The sequence below is a fragment of the Rhamphochromis longiceps genome, linkage group LG7 (assembly GCF_057381845.1).
Source record: "Rhamphochromis longiceps isolate RC_006_pf linkage group LG7, R_longiceps_female_GT1.1, whole genome shotgun sequence".
Classification (NCBI taxonomy): domain Eukaryota; kingdom Metazoa; phylum Chordata; class Actinopteri; order Cichliformes; family Cichlidae; genus Rhamphochromis; species Rhamphochromis longiceps.
In genome coordinates, this window is record NC_140563.1 from 20406690 (window position 1) to 20430438 (window position 23749).

General features: G+C 40.5%; 1 protein-coding gene across 1 annotated transcript in view; it reads right to left on the minus strand.

Annotated features, from left to right (window-relative positions):
- Positions 1-2030: 2030 nt before the first annotated feature.
- The window catches only part of syt12 (synaptotagmin XII), a 28273-nt gene continuing 6554 nt past the window's right edge, over positions 2031-23749 (minus strand). Inside the window, exons 2-8 of the mRNA XM_085412785.1 lie at positions 15750-15810; positions 15002-15195; positions 13708-14112; positions 9095-9310; positions 7207-7327; positions 5860-5993; positions 2031-3778 (exon numbers count right to left, since the gene is read on the minus strand). Coding sequence (XP_085268911.1) covers positions 3605-3778; positions 5860-5993; positions 7207-7327; positions 9095-9310; positions 13708-14112; positions 15002-15195; positions 15750-15795 — 1290 coding nt within the window. The 5' untranslated portion in view covers positions 15796-15810 and the 3' untranslated portion in view covers positions 2031-3604. The remainder of the gene's footprint in view (positions 3779-5859; positions 5994-7206; positions 7328-9094; positions 9311-13707; positions 14113-15001; positions 15196-15749; positions 15811-23749) is intronic.

Below are 23749 nucleotides of genomic sequence, written 5' to 3' on the forward strand. Positions count from 1 at the left end.
AGTCGGGGGTTCAAGGCTCACTAGAGCAGGTGAGAACAGCGAACTCCCGGCACATCGTTTTCAGACCCCCGCGGTCTTTCGCTACTCAGGTTAAACATGACATATAGGTCACTTAGATAACTTAAAAATGTTATTGTTTGGCTTTTTTCAGTATTTAATTTGTTTGTGAGTAAATCATTTTGGCTGAGAATAAAGTTATAGTTTCCACACAGCTGAATAAACGTCAAACAGAAAACTGATTAAACAAAAGTGTGAGATGGTAAAGAATTTACTCAAGTGTCCTGTTATATTTTAGATAGCAAGGAGCAGACGGCTGAGTTTATTAAACTCAACTGGGACAATCTGCTAATTTCATTAAAAGTTTAATAAACTATCATCTTGTCTTTATTTTTAGTTAGCACATACCTTAAACACTAGCTGTAAGCTAATGATAGTTATATAAGAGCAGATGCATGCTAGTGCAATAAGCTGTACGTTTTACGTCCAATGGATGCGTGATCTGATTAGTCAAACAATCACAAAAATAATCTGTCAGTAGTCGACTATCAAAATAACAATTTGTGGCAGCCCTTGTATCGTGTCTCCATCTTTTCAGCATTAGTTATGTTTAAGGTCATTACTTTTGTGACGTTTGTGCTATGTGTTCGAGTGTTAGCTTGGTGTGCAGATGGAGAGGCTGTGTCGGTGAATAGTATTTTAAATGAAAGAATGAAAATGGGTCATTGCCTGATGTCCAAATGCATCCCACCCTGTGTCCTTTATTTCAGAAATTTGCCACACTGCTATCAAACCTAATGTTATAGTCAGTAGCATCGCTACTCATTTCTTGATACCTTCCTTTTTCCTCCCTAATCAGGAGTCCCACTGTGGACAGCCTTCAATAGAAAACTTTGCCATCTTCGCCAACATTTTCAGAGTTTTCCATTAGGTCATGGTACCTGGGTACCAGGTCCGTACTATGCAGATTACAGATTTTTGATCCTTTTCAGTCTGCTTTTCAAAAGCAGCACTCCACTGAGACCGCTCTCTTAAGGTTCTATAAGGATCTGTTAATGGCCTCTGATGCAGGAAATTGTTCTGTGATCATTTTGCTTGATCTTAGCACAGCCTTCGATACCATCCAACCATTTGCTACTGCTTAGCCTTTTCAGGGTTGCAGAGAGCGCTGGGGCCTATCCCAGCTGGCGAGAGAAGGGGTATACACACACACACACACACACACACACACACACACACACACACACACACACACACACACACACACACACACACACACACTCCAGCTGTCTTAGGGTGATAGGCGGGGTACACCCTGGACAGGTTGCCAGTCTGTCGCAGGGCTAACACATAGAGACAGACAACCATTCGCACTCACACCTGTTCACAATTCAGAGTTAACCCAACCCCATTAACTGCTTGTCTTTGGACTATGGGAGGAAACCAGAGTACCCGGAGAGAACCCACGCAAACTCCAAACAGGAAGACCCCAGTCTGATGGTGGATTTGAACTCAGGGCCTTCTTGCTGTGAGGCAACAGTGCTAACCACCGTGACACCATGCTGCCCTATAAAAAAAAACAAAAATTATGTGTGAAAAATTATATGTTAAAACTATTGGTGCCTACCAGTCTTGCGCCTCAGAGTCCTAGTAGATGCACCTGTGGTATGAATTTAAAAATCCAGTTTTGATGGGTTCTCAAATCACCAAATTAGAATATTCTAGATTACATGTTTCTTGCATTCAGTCTAGGTATAGATTTTTTAGATGCACCAATGGGATCACTTTTTACCAATCAACTCATCACTGTAACCAGTAAAACAAATAGAAATTGTTTAACCTGTTCTCGGAAGTACTCAGAAAAACACAAAAACAGCAATGGCATCTCAATCTCCTGATGAAGAACAGGATACTAATACAATTCTAAACCCAAGATGAGCATATTAAGATGCAACTTCTACAGATGCATTATAGAGGTTTCTCACAAAAATTTGCAATTTAAAGTCATGACGATAAAGTGGCTCATGAGTAACTGTTGAATCACTTTTTATTTCAAACGGCATTCACACAATACATTTTATTAATGAGGCACATTCACATCAAATGCTAAATAACTTCATGCATGGCTGAATGTTAGTTACAACTTCATCAAACTGAATGCCAATGTTGACTGTAAATGAAAATATTGCTTCATTATTTGGCACAGTAGGAAACTTTTGCCCATTACATGACCACAGGTGTGTTCAAAGTGAGGTTATAAATCATAATTTGACCTAAAACATGTCTGAAAAAAGAAAGAAATCCAAAAGATTGTTAGCGGCTGCGTCACATGATAATTCACATTCAGAAGCACTGTTGCACAATGTTGTAGAGAATGTCTGAGACTGATCAAAAGCCATCTTGACATCCTGACCTTCACGAGGTTCTTGTCACACTGTCTTCATTTGAATGTTTTGGCATTACTTCCACTTAACACCCAGCCCCGCCCACCACCACCACCTGCTTTTGGCCAGGGATGTTTCTGGGCAGTTTTAACAACAACAGCTATAATGAATGTAACAAGTGGCCAGTGAAAACCACGCAGGATATCAAGATGTTTCCTCTAATGTAAAAGAAACTTTAAACCCATTCCAGGGGGTTAGTACACTCCACATCAAAGGTTAAATTCCCAGAGGTGTTTTAATAACAATAATTCATCAATCACCAATGACATGGGTGTTTAATATAGAGTTGTACAAATGGTGTTCAGCATTTTATTAGTAGTCATAATATGAAAAACATGTCTTTTACACCCAGAAGAGAAAAAGTTTAAATGAAAACAATGTTATACTGCAGTATTTACACATCCTAATATGCTTATACAATTAGTATTGCGTTAATCGTGGTAAAAGTAGAACAACATAGCATGATATTTATATGCTGATTACCTCTGATTTTACCACCCTGTAACCACTGCTACAAATTACAGTTATTTCACCTGGATAAGAGTACCTGGATTTAAGCATGATTAATACTGAACATACCAAAACCGCTAATGTTAATCAACCACACTATTAACAAATATAAGATAATCAAATCCAAGAGCGCTAACCCATCTCAATTCTAGAACCGATTCAATTAAGAAGGTACAATCAGTGACTGATGGGAAAAGACAAATGGGTGCTTTTCCTGAAAGAGAAACAAGTTCACCTCTCATCCAGTAGCTCATTCTCCAAACATTTACAATCGGCTTCTACCAGCGCACGCACCATGCAGAGGGAGGGAGTGCATCTGCCAAGGCCGGGCTCCTTTTCAAATTTGAAAATAAAACATTTGATCACGACTTTTAAGGCAGCAATATATACATCCACATACTCGAGTCCTCTCACTGGAGGAGAGTCGGATTTCAGACCAATTCCCTTTCGAGGTGAGAGAATGAAGACAAAATAATGAAAGTGAGAGGTGACTAAACTCATTTATTATATACACAACCCAGGGTGATAATGTCTCTGTTACAGAGACATATAACTTATGCAATGTAAAAATGGCAACAAACAAAGGGAGAGTTCAAAGGAATTTGAAGAAGTGAGTGTTGTACTCGAATCGGGTCAGGTATGTTCTGAGGTGACTAGATCCTGCGCAGAGGGTGCCACATGGACACGGGCTTCCTCAGAGTTGCCAGCATCTGGTTCCAGTGAGTGATTCCCATCCCGCTGGCCTCAGGGCCGATGATCACATGACCAAGGTTCTCACCCCGGCCATCGTCTGTGGCCTCTGCCACCGTCACCCTCAGAGAGAGCTCCTGCAGAGCACAAACGTGGTTACATAACCTTCTCTCTAAGCAGGATTCAGCTGGGTTTTTTTCTTCATCTAAATCTTTATGGAATTAGTTAAATACATGTGTCACAACAACAATTTGACCATATCTCAATACGCTTTTGCACTTTTTCTAACAGATTATTTTTGTGGGGGTTGAATGATCCATGCATTTTAAAGGCATAGTTTCCACTACAGGATTTCAATTATATCACCATCATATATGTAGACCATTGAACAATGTATCTTTCAGTTTGTTGGTTATTCCAGCACTTGAGAACCAACGACTGAAAGATTTAAAGAACCACACCAGCATACAGTAATGTGCAAAAGTCTAAAGCCACCCTTCATGGTTTTATTGTTTGCTAGTAAAATTGGAAATGGATGCAAAGATTTATTAAAACTAGTGGTGTCAGCGTTAATCTCGTTAAAATGACGTTAACGGCATAACCGCAATAACGCTGCAAATCCCCGTTAGCGAGTTAGCGCCGATTGCCCCGTGCGTAGGGCTGCACGGCGTCAACGCGTTATGGCGTTATGACAGCACTAATTAAAACATATACAAACAACAATATTTGGTATGACAACCTTTATTCTTCAAAACATTCTGAACACTCTTAGGCAAGCTTTCCTTTAATTTAAGGAGTCTTCAGGTGTTGGAGTCTGCTTAGGATCACTGCCAATCAGACGCTTCAATAAATGGTCAGCTGGGATAACTATATTTACTCAGGGGTTTTTTGATGTGATGTTCTTCTGCTTCCCTGGCCCTAGTCAAACCTTAAATACTGATCTGTATGGGTAGGTTTATGGTACACATCAACTTTTAAATGCCCACCATTAGCGATAGAAATCTCACAGTCTAAGAAGGCTAACCTGCCACTTTTCATTTGCTCCCTGGTGAATTTGATGTGTTGGTCCACCAAGGAAATGTGATCTGTGAATTGTGGTACATCCTGAGATTACATTTTCACCCAGGTGTCATCCACATACCTGAATAGGTGGAATTAAGACACCGTTCCAAAAGCAAACACACTTGGTGGGTGCTGAGAGTGGTCCTGTTGCTGAGGTTGGGGTCATCCTGTAATCTCTTATGAACTACCTCTAATGTTTCAGTGACTTGAACACAAGTGATGCTAGTGCCTTCCTCTCCTCCACGCTGATGTTGGATGCTGGGGTATTTGCATTGCTGAGACAGGCCGAAACTTTCGTCTGTAGTTGCCCTGCTGCTATGTCTGCGGCTGTGGCTGCGATCAGTTCCACTAGCTGGATTTGTCTCTGCGTCAACCCTTTTGAAAGGATGTTTTTCTCTGCTTGGGTGAGTTGTCTGTCAGGCAGATTTTTAATCCACTTGTCCACATGCCCGGTGTGGCATCCTTTTCTCTTCTGGGCGCTGAGGACACTCTCCGTATTTTGCTGTGGCTTCCCATGCACAACAAGTAAGTCAAACTTCCTTTGTTGCCTGGTCTTAGACTTCTCATACTGTATGAATGAGCCTTCTCAGTGAATTTAAACACCTTTTTAAGAGTATTCTCATCTAGAATCATTGTAAGGTTGGGGAAACCTGCAGTCAGCTGAGACTGAAGAAGTCACTTGGATGACTGATGAAACGTTTCTCCCTCTGAAAACACTATTTCCTGATGAACAGAATTAGCTTTTGGGATTTACTAACGTGAATGATTGAGAATGCATCAAGACAAGTCAACATCGTAGCCACTGGCCTCAAGTTAGCATGCTAATATTTCCCTTGTGAGTGTGTTAGTCAGCTAATAAAAATGGCCTTTCTAGACTTGCTACCATCTTTGCATATACATATTAACTTTTGCTTTATTTTATTTGTATACTTATAATTTATTGCACATTTACTTGAAAGCCCTTATCACTTTTACAAGAGGGCACATACAGGATTATAAAACACAGATTGAGATAGATAATAGTGTAACGACAAAAAGAAGCCTAAGTCCTGCAAAACTTGTGGGTTTTTTTTAATTTTCCCTCCTACTAATTAATAATGTTTCCTATTAACATTTTCTTATTCTGGAAAATAATAAATCATGGTCTGAAACATACCTGCAGAACGATTGACGGCACAGAGAAGATCATGGCTTCATTGAAAATGGGGTTTGTGTCATCCCTCTTGGTGGAAGTCTTCTTCTTACTGATTTTCCTGCCATCTTGCAGCAGATAGACTTTGACAAATGGATCTGATGAAGGAGAAGGAGTGAAGGTAGAGTGAATAGTTTGTAGAACATCCACTAAATTCCTCATTGGAGACAAATCAGGTAGACTCACAGCTCTGTATACAGAATTAGCTCTGGAGGCGGTGTTTCAGTGTGGTTCGCTGTCTCAGGCAGTGTGACCATTATCAGTTGACACACTATTTAAAGAAATTCCATAAAGTTTCTGGGCTGCCTTTCCTCATAACAGCCATCCCTCAAGATTTTCTTCATTTAACCCTCCTGCCATCCTTTAAAAAACTCACACCCATCACCCTAGGGACCATTCTCAGCCACGCCATAAAAAGACCATATATCCATATTTTATTCCACTTTAAATTAGCCAACCTTGTAAAACTACTTCTCCCTGAAATATTCATGTAAAGTTTTAATTATATTTTCGTTGTTTTAACCCTTCAAATCCCAGTGTTATTACATGAGCGCCCTGTGTTATAAGCCCCAAAAACCAAAAAACGAAACTAAATATTTCCACAAAAAACCAGTTGAAGTAATATGTGATTGTCATTATAAGTAGGCCTTTAGATGGACCAAAGATTGGCACCAACATACATTTTGACCTGCCATTATTTTTTTTGCATTTTTTTTGCAATTTAAAAATTAAAACTTCAAGGCCCTGAGTCTTCATTGACATCCAAGAAAAGAAGAAAAAATAAAATCATATGATGATAATTTGGGGTTGAAAAATAGCGTTTATAATGGAAGTCAATGGGCAGAAAATGGTCCCCAGGGTGATGGGTGTGGGGATTTCTGCTGCTCAGCCATTTTAGGCTGATTTAAGGAATTCACACTGGAATATTAACATTGACAGGTAAAAACTATCCTGTGGCAAGTTTGGTTATATTCCACTGAACACAGTGGAAATGGCAGCCATTTAACACATAGCAGTGGCACAAAAAGGTCCCAAGAAGGCAGGAAGGTTAAAGCAATGCATTAACAGGGAGTATAACATCTAGTCCTTTTACTGAATAAAAATAGACAGGCTGCTGTTATTAAATCAATAAGCATTTTGTTTGTTCGCAAGATGTTAGCGTGTTGAGAACGGCACAGATTTAATGGCATTAATACACATGCACTGCACAGCTGACACGAAAAAGAAAACAAAACGCTCATGCACACACTTCAGGTTAACTTCTAATGATGGAAAGGAAACACAACCCTGCAGACAAAAAGCATCCCTGACCTGCGGTGTTCTTGCCATTGGTCCACACCAGGTTCTTGCACTTAGCCACAACCACAGTGAGACGCTCTGCTGTTGGCAAATAGCTGAGAGACAACAAGATCTCCCCGACTGCATCCACTGCCTGTGGGGTCAAACCAGAGCATGGCAGCCATTAAATACAACATCATACATTTCTAGTCAAGGTGATGCGCCGACAGAATGACTGTAACGTGTTGACTGGAGTATGGCGAATCAGAACTCCTACTACTGTGGATTTTATTTAATTTTAAGGAGCTACACACAGTCTTTAAATTCGTTTCTAGTTCAATTAAGAATATATGAAAATGAAAGTCTAAATTACTAAAATTATATATTCATTGCATAGTGTTAGTGCATAATGTATAGAGTTTTGAAACATTTAATTTTCAATTCATCATTTTGTCAAAATGAGTAAATCACGGTTAACAGTCATCCGTTTATTCCTTCTAAGCTGAACTATTGTAATTTCTGTGTAATCGGATTGTTGTAAAGGTTTCCTGAATACCTTTCGTTTGATCCAAAACACCCCGAGATAGTGCTGACTAGAAAGAGAGATCATATTTCTCTCATGCTGACTTCTCTCTGTTGGCTGAATTGAATTTAAAATCTTTCTTCTCAAATAAAAAGCATTAAATAATCAACCGGATCCCGTCTTAATGACCCTAAAGTGTCATATTATCCCTTCACTGTCAGATTGCAGGCTTACTTGTGGTTCCTAGAGTTTCCAAACGTAGAATAGGAGGCAGAGGCTTCAACTCGTCTCCCGTGAAATCCACTCCCACTTTGACTTTGGGAGAGAGACACCCTCTCTACTCTAAGCTTAGGTTCCAAACCTTCCTTTTTGATAAATGATTTTGTGGTGTTGCTACAAGCTCAGGCTGCCCATGATGCACTAAGCACTCCTCCTCATCCCTCTTTTTACTCCCCTTGTGTGCATATATCGCTGCCACATGTCGTTGACTTCTCCCTCCAATAGTTCGTTTTGTCCTTGTCTCTCTAAGCTCTCATTTTTATCTCCTGTCTTTCCCCTCACTGCCCTAATACTGGTAGTAGATTGGCTGCCCCTCCCTGAACCTGGTTCTTCCTTTAAAGGGGAGTTTGCCTTTCCCACAGTCGCCAAGTGCTTGCTCATAGCAGATCATCGCATAGTTGGGATTTTTTATCAAATATTGTAAGGTCTTTATCTTGCAATGCGAAGCTACTGGAGGTGACTGCTGTTAATAACTGCTGTTATGAATAGTTTTATAAATAAAACAGAAATGAAGTGTACTCAACTGAATATTAATTATTCATAATTAAATATCTTTAATATATGTGATTATTGCAGCGCCTCACTCCAGGCTCTGTGGATACTGTTCATCGTTTTTTCCACAGCATGAGGCTTCTCTGATCAGCTCACTGAGGACACAGTTTTGCTGAGAATAAAAGATATAATATATGTGCTTTACATCACATTTGTTTATATATGTTATTGAAAAATATTACACATGTTGATTTCTAAATAAAAAAAATAATGCTGTTAGATTTAGTTTTAGACAAGATTTGATCCAGTGATGAGGTAACAATGATTCTCCCATCCTGTTAAACTGTCGCCACTAAACCTATCATGGTAAATTGTATCTATTAGTTTTATATTGATATTGTCACATAGTTTTCACAATAGAATTAAAAAAAATCTGTACGCTTCGTCCATTTAGGAAGCACCCTCACTGACCTGACCTTGATTCTGTTTGGATCTGACATGTAGTTTTGTTAAATGTCCAGCAGATGGTGTCAGACACCGCTGTGCTTCCTGAAACGTTGCAAGGACAGAACTTAGATGTTCCAGTTCCAGCATTATTTTTCTGTCTCTCTCTCTGTATCAACACACCTTATTGACATCCTGAAGATAGAGCCAGGCGTTGAATGGTCTGATGGTCAGGTCCAAGTCTGACAGCTTGAGCTCTGCTACGCCTGCGCTGATATTTCTCTCATCAGCATCGATACCAAAAGCGGCAAAGCGAAGGCTGTACTCCTCCAGGCTGGAAGAATCCATGGGGATGGAGAAGCGCTCATCGAAGATCACGGTGAATGCATTTGTCTGGACCTGTAGGAGGTGGTGGACAATTTGCAGGATTGTATATTCCAAACTCAAAACACACAATGATGCAACAACAATGGAAAATAAACCAAACAGAATGTGCAACTGCACCATACTTCTCAGAGGAATGTGTAATATGTTTGACTAGTCTTAAATACCACTTTTGTAATCTACTTGAGCACTCAATGTGCTTTCTACAACTTTATGCCTCATTCAAACAAGCAGCTTTTTCTACACTAAGTGCTTTCTATCTAATATTCACGCTTGGATAGACACATCAGGGAGCAACTTGAAGTTCAGCATCTTGCCCAAGGATCTGATGACATGCAAACTGGAGCAGGCAGGAATCAAACTCCCAACCTTGGAATTGGTAGATGACATGCTCTACCACCTGAGCTACAGCCACCTGTAGTGTTGCTATTAAAGAAGCTTACGTGATAAGAGCACAAGGTCTCTTTTTTGTTGATATACTAGAAAAAAATGCTACAAAACCACTATTCATTTCCTTTTCTTGTCATCCAGAACACATTTTAATGTGGAAAACAGCCTCTGACAAGCAAACCACACCATGACTACTTAAGATCAAAGACAGAGGCTGCCAGAGCTACAGTTGTAATGGTAATTTCAAGTCATCAGGTCTTGAGGGGATGTGTGGAAACCGATGCGGTCAGAAGTTACCAGGCAACTAGTAACATAGCAGATTTAATAATAGCCACCCCCCCCCCAACTCACACACACACCAGTGTTTGTTCTCGAAGTATGAGATCCAGCATGAATATTTTTGCTAAATGTGTCTGAAATAAAAACACTGCAGCTTTCTCACAAACACATCATAACCGAGATCGCGAGGTCACCTGGGGTTTCCAGTGATGAACAGCAAAACGACAACGCACTGCGGCGTTGAGGACATGTGAATTTAGAGCAGAGCAAATGGTCTACAAATCAGCTTGTGCGGCTTGACCTTGGATTGTGCTTCATATCAACCAACTGAATAGCATCATAACTGCTCAGCACCTGCGGGATCCAGAGAAAAAAGTAGCAACATACAACATACAAAGCATCTTGAGCAGCCTTCCACCACCGTGTGAGACTACCTGCTTGCAGTATTAGCTTTATCACTTTTACAATGGAGATGTAAGCCCCCAATAAAAAGAGAGAAAGAAAGAGAGGTGTGTGTGCACGTTGTTACATGCAACACGACAGGCAAGCAGAACTGACAGCAAATAAATGAGAGGAAAAGAGGGAGAAAACGGGGTATTTGGGTGGGTGGGGGCTTGGGGGTTTTGACAGAACGCAAAACAAAAGCAGTAACAGCACAGAGAGGCGCTGGAGAAGAAAAAAAAGAGCAAAAGGAAGCATAGATGCAAGGGGTGGGTGGAGGGAGGCCTGCGTGGCCATCGGAGCGAGTAAAGCTGATGTCAGCATTTCCTTTGGTCTTCCCTTGACATTAAAGAGGGAGACACTAAAGCTGCTGCATCGGCGGCTGCTCCTGTTATGATCACCGTCAGATCAAACCCCTCCGAACGGCACGGCAACTAAAACTGGGGCACCGACGAGTCCCCGCGGCATCCCGTGTAAGCCTGCACAAAACCACAGCCCCACAATGGAGCGATGACTCACAGCGTGGAAGAAATGTGTGAATATTCTGGCAGCGTTAGTGCCAAGAGCAGAAGGCGAGCGCCAGGTGTAGCAGATGGCGGGAGCGAGGCCTTGTTTCTTCTCTTGTCAGAACAGTTGCTTCTTACTAAGAGCGTGATGAAATTGTTCTAGTGGTGAATTTAAAGGAAAGCTAAAAATGAAGTAGATTATCAGGAAGCAAATGCACCACAAAAGCTATAATGGAATGCAGTACAAGTAAATGTTTTGTTAATGCTCTTAATGAAGCAAGTGAGCAGCTGAAATGATTTAATTTGATTTACTCAGACTGTTTTGGATTAAGATGTAGTGACTGTGGAGGCTATTTAACTACAGCAGGCTCACTGTCATGTTCTACAAACCAATTTGAGATGATTCTTTGTAACACGGCACATTATCTTTATGAAAGCAGCTATCATATGATGGGTGAACTGTGACTGTGGTGTTTAGATGATGCTCAGTTGGTACTAAGAAGCCCAAAGTATACCAAAAAAATATCCCCCATATCATCAAACCACCAACAACAGCCTGAAACACTGATACAAGACAGGACGGGTTCATGCTTTCCTCTTGTTTATGCTGACTTCTGACTTGCAGCAGCAATCGAGGCGACGTTTTGCTAACCCTCTGTTGTCTAATTTGGCTGTGAATGTGCAAACTGTAACCTCAGTTTTATGTTCTTAGCTGGCAGGATTTGCACCTGGTCTGGTCTTCTGCTTCTGTAGCCAAAGGTTCAGCGTGTTGTCCATTCAGATGCTCTTCTGCATAACTTGGGTGTAGCGACTGATTATTTGCATCACTGTTGGCTTTCTATCAGCTCAAAGCAGTCTGGCCATTCTCGTCTGACCTCTGACATCAACGAGGCATTTTCACCCAGACAACAGCTGCTCACAGGATATTTTCTCTTTTTCAGAACATCTGTAAAGCGTACAGATGGTTTTGCTGGGAAATGTCAGTAGATCAGCAGTTTCTAAAATACACAGACCAGCGCTTCTGGTTCACAAGCATGCCACGTTTAGAGTCACTTGAATCACCTTTCTTCCCCATTCTGATGCTCAGTTTGAACTTCAGCGGGTCATCTTGTCTTGTCTAAATGCACTAATTGACTGATTAAACAATAGATGTTCAACTGTATCTAAACTGGCTGGTAAGTGTTACACTCCAATAGAAGTCATTATGTACTCCATTAAATGACAAAATGAAAAGTTAATTGAGAAAAAAGAAAACACTGCAGAATGTGCCATTGCATTGTCTTGCTCATCAAATTACAGTGTCTTTAAAGCACTATTCTTCCGAGTGAGATAATTAATGTACTTTTATAATTTTTGGGGTTACTGCTCGTTGTAAGAAAGGCTTGCCCATTGGAGACATTAAAGGCATCCTTGATCCAGTAAAAGATGTGAAATAACCTTCCTGCAGCTCTCGGGGGATTGTCCACTCAAGCAAATGAAATGGGCTCTTCTGACGGACAGGAAAGAACTGGCTTGTCGAGCTGCAGGATCGAGCATCTCCTCCTGAGGGACGTATCACTGTCTCTGACTAAAATTCAGCCAGGTCTGAGATCTTAAACACATTTCAAGGGAGCCCAAACTGCCCTCACTGAGCAGGAAGGCTTTCGATGCCACGTTATTCCTCCACGAATTTATCAGAAGCAAATTTTATCTTAAGTTCAGTCATCTCAGCACTAAGTGCTAATTAGCCATCCGTTAGTTTCGTTTAGTTTCAGTCCTCCAGCATCACAAACTCGCTCTTTTAGCAGTCAAAAGCATGAATAAAAAAAGGCCCCCCATCACATTTTTACACTTTATTGCAAGCTAACGAGGAACACCGCAGCTGTCATGATACATGTGTTCGCTACATTACATTAACACAGCTATGTATGATGCTTGCTTTCACGCTTTGATTAACTTGTTAATAAATAATGTTTTTATCTCAAATTTAAGGTTTGGCTGTTATTGTCCTTTTTTATATCTGTGAAACATTATATTACTTGTAATGGTCATTTTTAGCCATGGCAGCTGGTTCTTCATCAACTTTGCCACCGTGTAAAATATCTCACCAGTGAGTCATGGTTTTATTTATATCATTCATCTGTGGGTCATCTGCCTCCTCTGCTGTAACTCTGTCGTCACACAAGGTCCTCACATCTGTCCTGCCTCCCCACCTGCTGCATCACTTGATGTTCCACATCCCTGTTCCCACTCTGCTCATTAGTTCTTCAGTACTCCTGCTCCACCCTGAACAACTTGACAGATTTTTGCTTTGAGCTTTGGAGTCTTTTTGCCAGTTTGTATTCTGCCTGCTTTTGGCCTACTACTTTCTGTTTAATGCTAATTAGCAAATGCAAAAAAGTAAGTATTTAGAAAACATTTAAAAAAAAAAACATAACAGGGAAAGCCATTCCCCTTAAAAAACAGAGTCCCACTTTAATTATAATTATGAGGTACTAAAAAACAAAAATAACCATTAGTACCTTCTACAAGTGAAACTCCATTGAAAGCCATTATTATTTATTATATAAAACAAGTACTGTGAAGACCTTTATTGTCCTTTTTGACATTTTACATTCTAGATGAATTAAACACAGCATCTTGAGGTCTGTCATATTTTCCCTCAAACCTTTTGCAAAGCAAATTACCTTGAAATGAAACCTACATTTTGTATTCATTTATTTAAACATAAGAAATTCTAAAATGTATCTTTTTATCACACAGATTCCATGAGGTCTCCCATAGTATGAAAATACCAGAAGGCAGAGGTTTCCTTACCCTTGTCACTCCCACATTAATCTCCTCTGGCCCCAGTGAGACTCTGATGAAGCAGCCAGGGAAGTCGCCTTCCTCCTTCTCCAGCAGGTCTTTGCCCTGGTGCAGGGTGATGTGGAGCAATCCCATCCCCTGGCCCGGGTGCTTGGATGGTTCAAATTCCAGGGTCACCTCCAGCTGGCCAACAGTGAAGTCATTACCAAAGTTGTTGGCAATAGAGGAGATTGAGCTGAGTGAGTCGGTAGAGATGGATCGGTTGAGCTGAGCTATGCCTGATGGGTCCAACTCTCTACTCATTAGCTCCAAATGGCCCAGGTCCCTGAAGCCATCTGGGGTGTCGCCAAGGGCCAGACTAGGCTTACGGCTGGATGTGGTGGAGGTTCGCCGGTGGTTATTGGCTGCCACTCTCTTTGAGTAGAGGATTAAAAAAAATGACAAAACAACATTTTAACACCTCAAGGATTTTTTTCACTTGAGAAACAGGACATGGAAACATCTGATGGCAACTTTTAGGTTGACAACATGAACTTGTCAGCAAAGAATGGATTCAGGGAGCGGCTATACTTGTAATAATTCACCTGTTATGGTCTTTTAGCTCTGTTACTGGTCTCTACCAACTCTTCAGAGGAATAGCTCGCTGTTTAGCAACTTTAATGCACTTTTGTTTGTATGCTAGTTGTTACATATGCATTATGAATAAATTAGTTTTTCCACAAAACTGTGTTAAAGAAAAAAACTAATGAGTATTGGACATAACCTTTGTTGACATCAGCTGCTACAGAAGAACAAAGTTTATTTGATAGTTAGCTAGTGAGATAGCTATATAGCTAGCTAGCTATCTAATAAACCTTGTTCTAGCAATTAGATACATAGTAGTGGTCCTGATTTTAAAAAAGTGATGAAAAACAAAGAAAATAAAAAATAAGGTAAAGTTAGATTAAAAAGTAGACTGAGACTGGACAAATTAATTCAAATTGCATTCATTTCCACAGATTTACACTATAATGCTAAGAAACAACTGCAAAAAGTTGTAACATAGAAATATGTGTGTGTTACTATTGATAAATCTAATATTATTAGTGTATTATTCTTAGTTTTGTCAAGTGAAATAATTTATTTTTAATAATCACTGCAGAATGTACCTGTAATAGAAACTGACATTCAGCTTTTTTTTTATGCTCAGTTATATAACTAATCTCAAAAAATCAGATTCTTACTTGTAATTGACACCAAAGTTGCCTCTGCTTCGGCATGAATCTGCAGGTATTTTTTCTAGTTTTTGATATTGTACGGGTACCTTTTGTCTGACTTCCGAGAAGGAGGTTCCATATTTTTCTTGCAGATATCGATAATCAAAATTGGGGAAAGGAGACGGCGTTGGAAAAGTTCCAGATTTCCACAGCTTCCAGATATTAAGCCCAGCCAGGCCCAGCAGTACGAAAAAGCCCACCAGGTAGAGCCCAACCTCCCAGCCCGGCGGGTTACGCACCACTAAAACAGATACAAAAAACAAATGCTTAAAGAATTCCTTATAAACTTCTGTTTCATCTGTAGTTACATAAAGTCATAGTTTGATCATGGCAAACAGACTGGGAGAACACCAGGTTGAGTAGGAATCTCGAACAGCTCCCAGTGACTGAGCACAGTCACCACTGTTACAGGTCTTGTCATTTAATGCCAAGTGGTGGCTTTGGGAGTCAGTCGGAGCACATAAAGTTTTATGTAAATCAGATGGTTGGGAACCAAATCTGACAAAAATCTGACAAACAAGTTAAAATGCCAGTTTGAATTAAATGCTACAGCATCTATAAAGGCACTGGAAGCCTGCACAGAGCTGGACTCCTAAAAATTGAATTGAAACTTCTTGAGGACTTTGCCAGCTTTATCTCTACTTGTGATAAGCCAGTTACAGAACAATGTAAACTGCTTTCTAACAGCACTGCCTCCATGTGAGATGAGGTCTGTGCAAATATAACAGTGCGGTTGTCAAACACTAATCCACACAAAGGTATTCAAACAAAGTAAGTATAGAAACAATTACTCACCACTCAGATGGTAGCCTGATATATCTCCACTCTGAGCCGAGGACATGGTGCTGCAGCCAGCCTGCAAGAACCCAACCAAACAATAAGTTCCTTTTTTTTCTTTTTCTTTTTTACATCTAATATGATTTTGCAAACTGTAACTTAAATGACCTTTAAACCGTGCTGGCAATAACCGACAAGCAAATGTGTTTACATAAACCTGATTTGTGCCACAAGACAAACTACACTATTTATCCTTAATAACTCTTGACATCTGCTGCCATTTCAAAATGCATAAACAGGATGCATGCTTGGTAACACTGGTGCATAACTAGGTTTGGTGTTCATGACCAATGATATATTGCAAAAATTCTACAGTGTTTTCTCATCTGGTCATCAGCAGGAAAACATCCCTTCACGAGTGCCTTCCGGATCCAACACAATAACAAAACAAACAAAAAAAAAGATGAAAGGGGATTATTTTCTGAGGAGCTGAAGGGAAATGAAGTGACTTGGTTACAGTTTGGTTGGAGTATGGGACAGCTCGTGCTATTAGTGGTTAGCTTTAAGCCGCTAGCCTCAAGGAGAGAAGCCTGTTATCAGGTTTAAATGCTCCCTGAAATTACAGCACTTGACACTCCTCTCACAACACAGGAAAACCTTTGTATAACAATGTTCATATATATATATTATTTGCAGTACTCAGAAAAAAACATGCTTGAACTATGAGACATAAATCTGTGACTTTTGTTGTTGTGTGAAACGTGGGAATTTCAAAAAATAAAAAAATAGACACACGTTCTTTTCAAATGAATGGCAAAAACCTCAGGGCTCAGACTTCTGAATGTTAGTGCACTATAATTGTATGTGCACACAGGGAAGTTTCTTTAACTCTTCTTGTTCTGCTTTCTGCTGCACCATTTATCCATTATTTTCTGTCATGCCAACCCTCTGCATGTCCTCTTTCACTATGTCCATGAATCTTCTCTAAGATCTTCCAATTTTCCTCCTGCCCAGAGCTGCCAGATAGGAGGAAAAATCCTTTGTCCACTTAACAATAAAAAGATATTACATTTAAATGGTTTTCTTTTTTCTCTAAATGGCAGCAGGCGTTGCTGTCAAAGGACAAAACAACATTTTCTTGCACCCCTCTCTTCCTCTGCAAACTGAAAAAAAAACCCCAACATTGTCACTGGTGCGTGACTCATTCCTCCCCCCTCCTCCTTCCGAGTTTGTTGGAATCTCCCCCATATCTGAGCAGCACTGGGGAAATGGGAGCATTACACTAATGATATAGAAAAAAGGCCTGGAGGGGGTGGGGCTGCAGGATGTGTGTGTGTGTGTGTGTGTGTGTGTGTGTGTGTGTGTGTGTGTGTGTGTGTGTGTGTGTGTGTGTGTGTGTGTGTCAGTTCTGCTGAGCGCTTTGCAGACCACAGTCATGCTGGCTGACGCAGTGCAGGGTCCACTGACAGCTGCTGATGTGCCATTAGCAAAGCACACGGAATCTCTGGCTGAGAAGGAAGCTCCAAGCACCACCTCCCTATCAGGGCCCAGCATGATTCAGATCAGCTCAGCTCTGCTTAAGGTAACGTGTGAGTGTAGAAGAGGTCCAGAAGCAGCATAAAAGAGGAAGAAGGGTCAGAGAGTGTGGAAGGGAATAAGAGCGAGAGCAAGACAAGGTCTCAGACGGATTTAGTAAATAACAATAAGGCAGCGTTGGTGTTCCGACGCCTCAGTGGGTTTAAGGCGGCAGAATAATGATGTCCAGCTTCCTGGGAACAGAAATAGACTACAAAACATGCTCACTGCATTTCTGTGGCGTACGTTCACAGGATAAAGTCCAATTATCATCCAACACAATGGCTCAAGGTTGTTTCTAACCTTTATACACTTAGTAGTCTTTCCTCCTTACCCTAAGGTAAGTAATATCCTTATTATATAAGTACCCAAACTGGGGACAGCTAGTGAGCGATGTGAATGTGAAATGACTCACAGCAAGAGAGCACAGTGGCAGAAACTAGAGAAAAACTTTCCAAACCAAAGTCCCCCAGAGTTTTACGCTGAGGTCTCTCTTCACCACAACAAACAGTATCCGCATCACTGCATCCAGGACCCCAATCCGTCTGTCAATATCCCGCTCATCTCTGCCCTCATTCATGAACAACACCGTAAGATACTTAAACTTCTCCACTCGGGGAAGCAGCTTCTCCCTGACCCTGGAGTAGGCACTCCACGCTTTTCTAACTGAGGCCACTTCACCCCATTATGGTGATAAGCTCTGAGCTACTGAAAAAGACACAACAGAGACTGTACTTTCTGAGAGTGCTTAGGAAGAACAACATCACACAGAGACTGCTGGTGTCTTTCTACAGAGCCTCCATCGAAAGCATACTAACGTACTGCATAGGCATATGGTACGCTAGCTGCACAGTGGCTCAGAGGAAAGCACTCCAGGGAGTAATCAACGCTGCCCAAAGGACAATCGGCTGCCCTCTCCTCAAACTGAAAGACCTACACAGTTCCCGCTGCCTCAAAAGAGCCCATAACATCATAAAGGACACCTCACACCCTGGACACTCCATGTTCGAACTGCTGCCTTCAGGTAAACGGTATAGAACAACATACACAAGGACTAACAGACTCAAACACAGTTTCTACCCAATTGCAATATCATGTCTCAATGCTACTAAAAGCAGATGACTTTCATTGCCCCTGTTGTCATTTGTGCCCTTGATGTTGGAATGCTTTCAGACATGTTTTGTTGGATGCGCTAACAAATTGACTGAGTGATTGATTGTTTGAGTGATATATCAACTAGGTCGTATGTTGAGTGTCTGTATGGGGCCTTAGGCCTGGATTGCTTGGGTGTATCTACGGTATGAGTATACTGTATTTTATATGTATTTCTATCTTTTATATCCTATCATTATAGTTTTTAAGTATTTAATTATAGTTTTTAAGTATTTATCTTTTGTGATGTTGCACTGACCAGAGACATCTTTCAATTTCATTGTACCTGTGACAATGACAATAAAGAATATTCATTCAAGCTCTTGGTAGTGACCGAAAGAATGACACTGCAGATACAAGGGTGAAAATGAGTTTTCTCCAAAGGCTGGCTGGCCTCTCTCTTAGAGATAGGATGAGGAGTTCAGTCATCTGAGAGGGCCTCAGAGTGGAGTTGCTACTCCTCCACATCAAAAGGAGGCAGCGGCGGTCACCTGGGTGAGGTGTTTGAAGCATGTCCCACTGGGAGGAATCCCCGTGGTAGACCCAGGATATGCTGGAGAGATTAAGCTGGAGGAGATAGCTGGGGAGAGGGACATCTTGCTTGGGCTGCTTCCCTGCAAAAATTGATGTGTGGATGAACGGGAGGATGGATGGAAGCTAAAAGGAAAAAAAAGTTTTTAACTGAGCCAATGTGTTTCTGCAATAAGTACAACACAAATAGTATTGCACTGATCACCAAATGTTCCTGCAACTGGCAGTTCAAGTCTTTGAATTGTGCTTCCTCAGATGTGCACAGACAGGACTGAGTCATGAGTAGCAATAGATCATGGGGGACCACAGAGGAGCTACAGCACACTGTGCAACTATATGTCTGATACTATATCTTGCTGGAAGGTAGGTTTGACGCCATGTCCTAAAAAGCATGAAAGAAATAATCTGTGCCCATGCGCATTCATTGATACATGTCTACCACAGAAGCAGTCTTCAGCTCAAAGGTGGAATTCACATGCATCGTCCTCAACAGAAGAGAATATATTCTGGCTTGCGACATTTGTTGCTTTTAAAACCACTCATTCCCGGTTTCCTTGTCTCTGTTCCAGGAAGGCGATCTAATGAGGAAGGAATCTATGCGATAAAGCTGAGTAGCTAGAAAGAGAAAAACAGAAGAAGAGATGGCAGCATATTTTAAAATTGCAGCCTGAACCCCGATGTCTTCTTCTCGTTATCAGATGTGCTGCTGTTTCCTCTTTTCGATTTGAGCTGACAGCTTATTAGCACACGGCTGTGAAGGGAAAGGTGAAAGTGTGCATTACAGCTTTCCCGCCGATGTGTCATCTTCATGCCCACATAATCTCGATTCTCCCACTTGTTAAGATTTATTTCACCACTGCTGCAGAGATTTTGCAATCTCATAACTTTCCTCAAACAGCCAAAAGCCATATTCTCTTTCTTCACTGCACACAGAGCACAGCTGCTCTGCTCTGCTGAGAGGACTTTAATTACTACAAAAGGCATGGAATGAGTATCTTGTCATAATGTCAGCTTGCAAAAAAATAATTGTTAAGTGGCACGAGACTAATGCGATGGAACAGTGAAAAATTGCGAAATATAATTTACTGAAACAGTAATGAGGTTGTAATGAGAAGAATTAAAACAAGCAGAAGTTTGGAGTTAAGCATAATGCATGCTTGTCACTATAACAACATATTATTAAGCTTCATATCTCACAGTGTTTGGATTTGTTGGGAAAGAGTGAAGATTTGATTTTCCTCCAGGCACTAAGACTGCAGTCCTGATCGGACCCTTATCATTTGTGACAAGAGAATTTGTGCACATGGTCTTGTCACCCACATATTATTGCTCAGGCTGTATGTGATTGAGACTCACAGCAGTATAACAGCTTTTTGTCAGCCTGGTTACAGTGCTTAAGAAAAACATAGGGTTACTCTTATTTTCCTCAATCAGTGATGAAAGGCTTTTTTTTTATAAAGCAGCAAACCAGGCTAAATGATGACCTTCTAAATTGGTGAGATGCCATTTCCTCCCTAGCTTGCGAGTTATCTGCTTTACGGTGCACATTTGAGAGTTATACCAGAGAGTCAACCTCCTCTGATTTGAGGCTTTCTTTTCCAGTGGAGCTACTGTTTCCAGAGTCGTACACAGTGGAGATGTAAAATTATTGACAAGATAATCGACCTCTAGGGGAGTAGTATTCAGGCAGCTGCTCTGCACCGTGTCGGTGAATTCTTTTTCTTGATTGATCTTTCTGAGTTAACTTAAGTAATTACATCATCCAAATCATTAACATGTCTCTTAGACCCCACTCCTACAAGACTGTTCAAAGAAATCATACCATTAATTAATGCTTCAATCTTAAATTTGATCAACCTATCTCAGTCACATACCACAGGCCTTCCAGCTGGCAGTAGTAATTTGGAGATTTTCAGTCAGGTTTCAGTGCAGTGGTTTGTATCATAGCTCTCTATCATAGCAGTTTGTTTAAATAAATAGAGTCCTCTTTGCAAACTAAAGTTAATTATGGAGTTCCACAGATATATTTTCACTCCTATGCAGATGACACCCAACTTTATTTGTTCATGAAGGTAACACACACCAATTAGTTAAACTGAAGGAATGTCTAAAGACATAAAGACCTGGATGACCTCTAATATTCTGCTTCTAAATTCACTTAAAAATTAGGTTATTGTACTCTCTCCTAAAAGTCTTAGAAATATGGTATCTATCCATTTCTTCTTGTTAAAATGGAGTTTTTCCTTCTCACTGTCACCAAAGTGCTTTCTCATAGTGGTTCGTATGATTATTGGGGTTTTCTCTGTTTTCTTTGCATTATTGTATGATAGTTACTTTACAGTATAAAGTGCCTTAGGGCAACTCTTGTTGTGCTTTGGTGCTATATAAATAAAACTGAATTGAATTATATTTAATAAAAACTAGGCCTACAGGTCATTGGCACTTGTTAGCTTCAGTAATGAAAACACTTATTTTAAAGATATGCATGACAATGCCTTCCAGTGACCTTCCAGTGACCCCTGAAGTGAGACTAAAGACTAAACTAAAACATATTCACAAAAAACAATGTACACAAAACATCAACATCACACATGTACATCTAGCGTAGACGCTATGTTAACAACATAAACGTACAAATAATTTAGACGTAATGTCAACAATGTACACATGCATGTAACTTAGACGTAATGTCGCCATTCGTCTTCAGATCAGCTACTACACATAATATATATAATTTGAAGGATTTTAGTGTTATAAAACTTATTCCCAAAAGTGATATAGATGTTAATAATCTTGGTACCCTAAGTACTTTGTATAGTAAGTTTTATCCAAGTTAATAAATGCATCTAGGAAGAGCTAGGAAACAAAAGATATATAGATATGCTACGACCATTGTAGTAACATAGTGTTTATAATAATAAAATAAAAATAATAATAAAAAATTTTGATTTCTTATGTTATATTGGAAGTATTTTAGGTTCTTGTGTTAGGATTTGGTTGAGTTTTATTCTAGTTTTGTTTCCCACGTCTCCTGAGTCAAGTCCTTTCCTGTCCTCTATGTCATCTGTCTTGTCCTCAGTGTTTTACTTTCAGTTCTGCCTGTGCGTTAGTCTCTCCCCATTCAATGTTTTAATTGTCAAGCTTGTGTTGTCATGTCTGCGTCTCTCCATGTTTCCTGCTTTATTTTGAAGAGTCTAGTGTTTCCATGTTCAGTGTGTTTTGTTTTACTTCCCTTTGTGGTGTCATGTTCATTTGTGTCAGCTGTGTCTCTCCAGGTGTTTCCACTTCCTTCATTACCCTCCTGTGTATTTAAGTCCTCTGTCTCTTACTCTTCTTTATCGGGTCGTCTGTTGCCTTCATGTTAAGTCTCGTCAGGGTCTGCTGCTGCCCAGGTTCATGCTCACCCATCTCTTCTTTTGGATCCGTTCCATAAATACACCTGTGTGTCCCACTGTGACAAAATCACTATGTAGTTTGTAATTTACATTTTTGGGGGCTTGAAAAACACAAAATTACGGTCCTCAAAACAGAAAAAAAATTATAGCACATCCTAGAAACTGTAAAACATACATGAACCGATATCATGAAGCTTACCTACAATAAGAAAAATACTCAGTTATGAATAATTTCCATATGAGTGCCCACACTTTAAAAGCATGAAAACCTCACTTTGTTATTTTGGTTTCTGTGCGGTCTGACCTAGAGCCAGAAACACACACTGTAGCTGCTGCATACAAACCAAGCAGCCTCTTCTATATCTGTATCTGACCCACAAATTCAGCTCAGACACAAAGAAGTAACACACCTGCTCACAGAGAGGAAGATTCTACACACTGGATATAACTACGGCACAGCTGCTGCTGCTGCTGCAAACAACAAGGAAGAAAGGAAATGATGGCTTCTCTTAGACGCATATTAAAACAGGCGTGATCAATAAGAACATGGATTTATGGTCTCCCTCTCCCACACAGGAACACACACACAGAGGAATACAAAAAAAGAAGAGGCGAGAGTATAGATAAACAGTGAAGTAAGATAACCAGGTAAAACAATGAGATAACAGAAGAGATGATGCTTCAACATAACGAATGAATGTCTGTTTGGAGAAACTAATAGGAAACAGATGAGCATTGGAAGGGATAAAAGAAGAAGGGGGAGGGGATCGCAGGCCTGTCAGACTCTCCGGTACTCTCTCACTCCCTGGCTCTCCCAATAACTGATCAATCAATTCTGCTTTTAATCTTGCCCAGTGGCTCATAATCAAATTAACTTCCTCCCTGCCGCTTTCTGTGAAACAGTGTGATGTAACCCAACACAGCGGCCTGTGTGGAGTCAGCAAAGTAATATTTGTCCATTCAGTTCCTTCTGTCCTGCCTCCTCGCATCAGTCTGCTTCCAAGCTGGCTGCACTTTGACTTTCTGGTTTGGACGGCACAGTAAAGTAAAAGTAGCCGGCGCCACTTTTTAAAAAGTCAGCACTGGCCGTTGCCAGTGGAGGCAAGAAGACTCTGCGTGTTGGAGCCAGTCAACTCCATCACTCACTGAGTTTAAAGAACAAAACACCAAACTCAAAACTTTTACAGTACAAAAGCACAGGAGGTCATGGTCATCATACTGCAGATTTACTATGTGAAAAGTGGAGTTGCATAGGAATTTAAACTTGATCTTGTGAGGGATACTTTTTTTCCCCCAAAGTAGCTTTTTAAAAATGATAATGCTACTTAAGTAGCTTAATAGGTCACAAGTTGTATAGTCAAATAT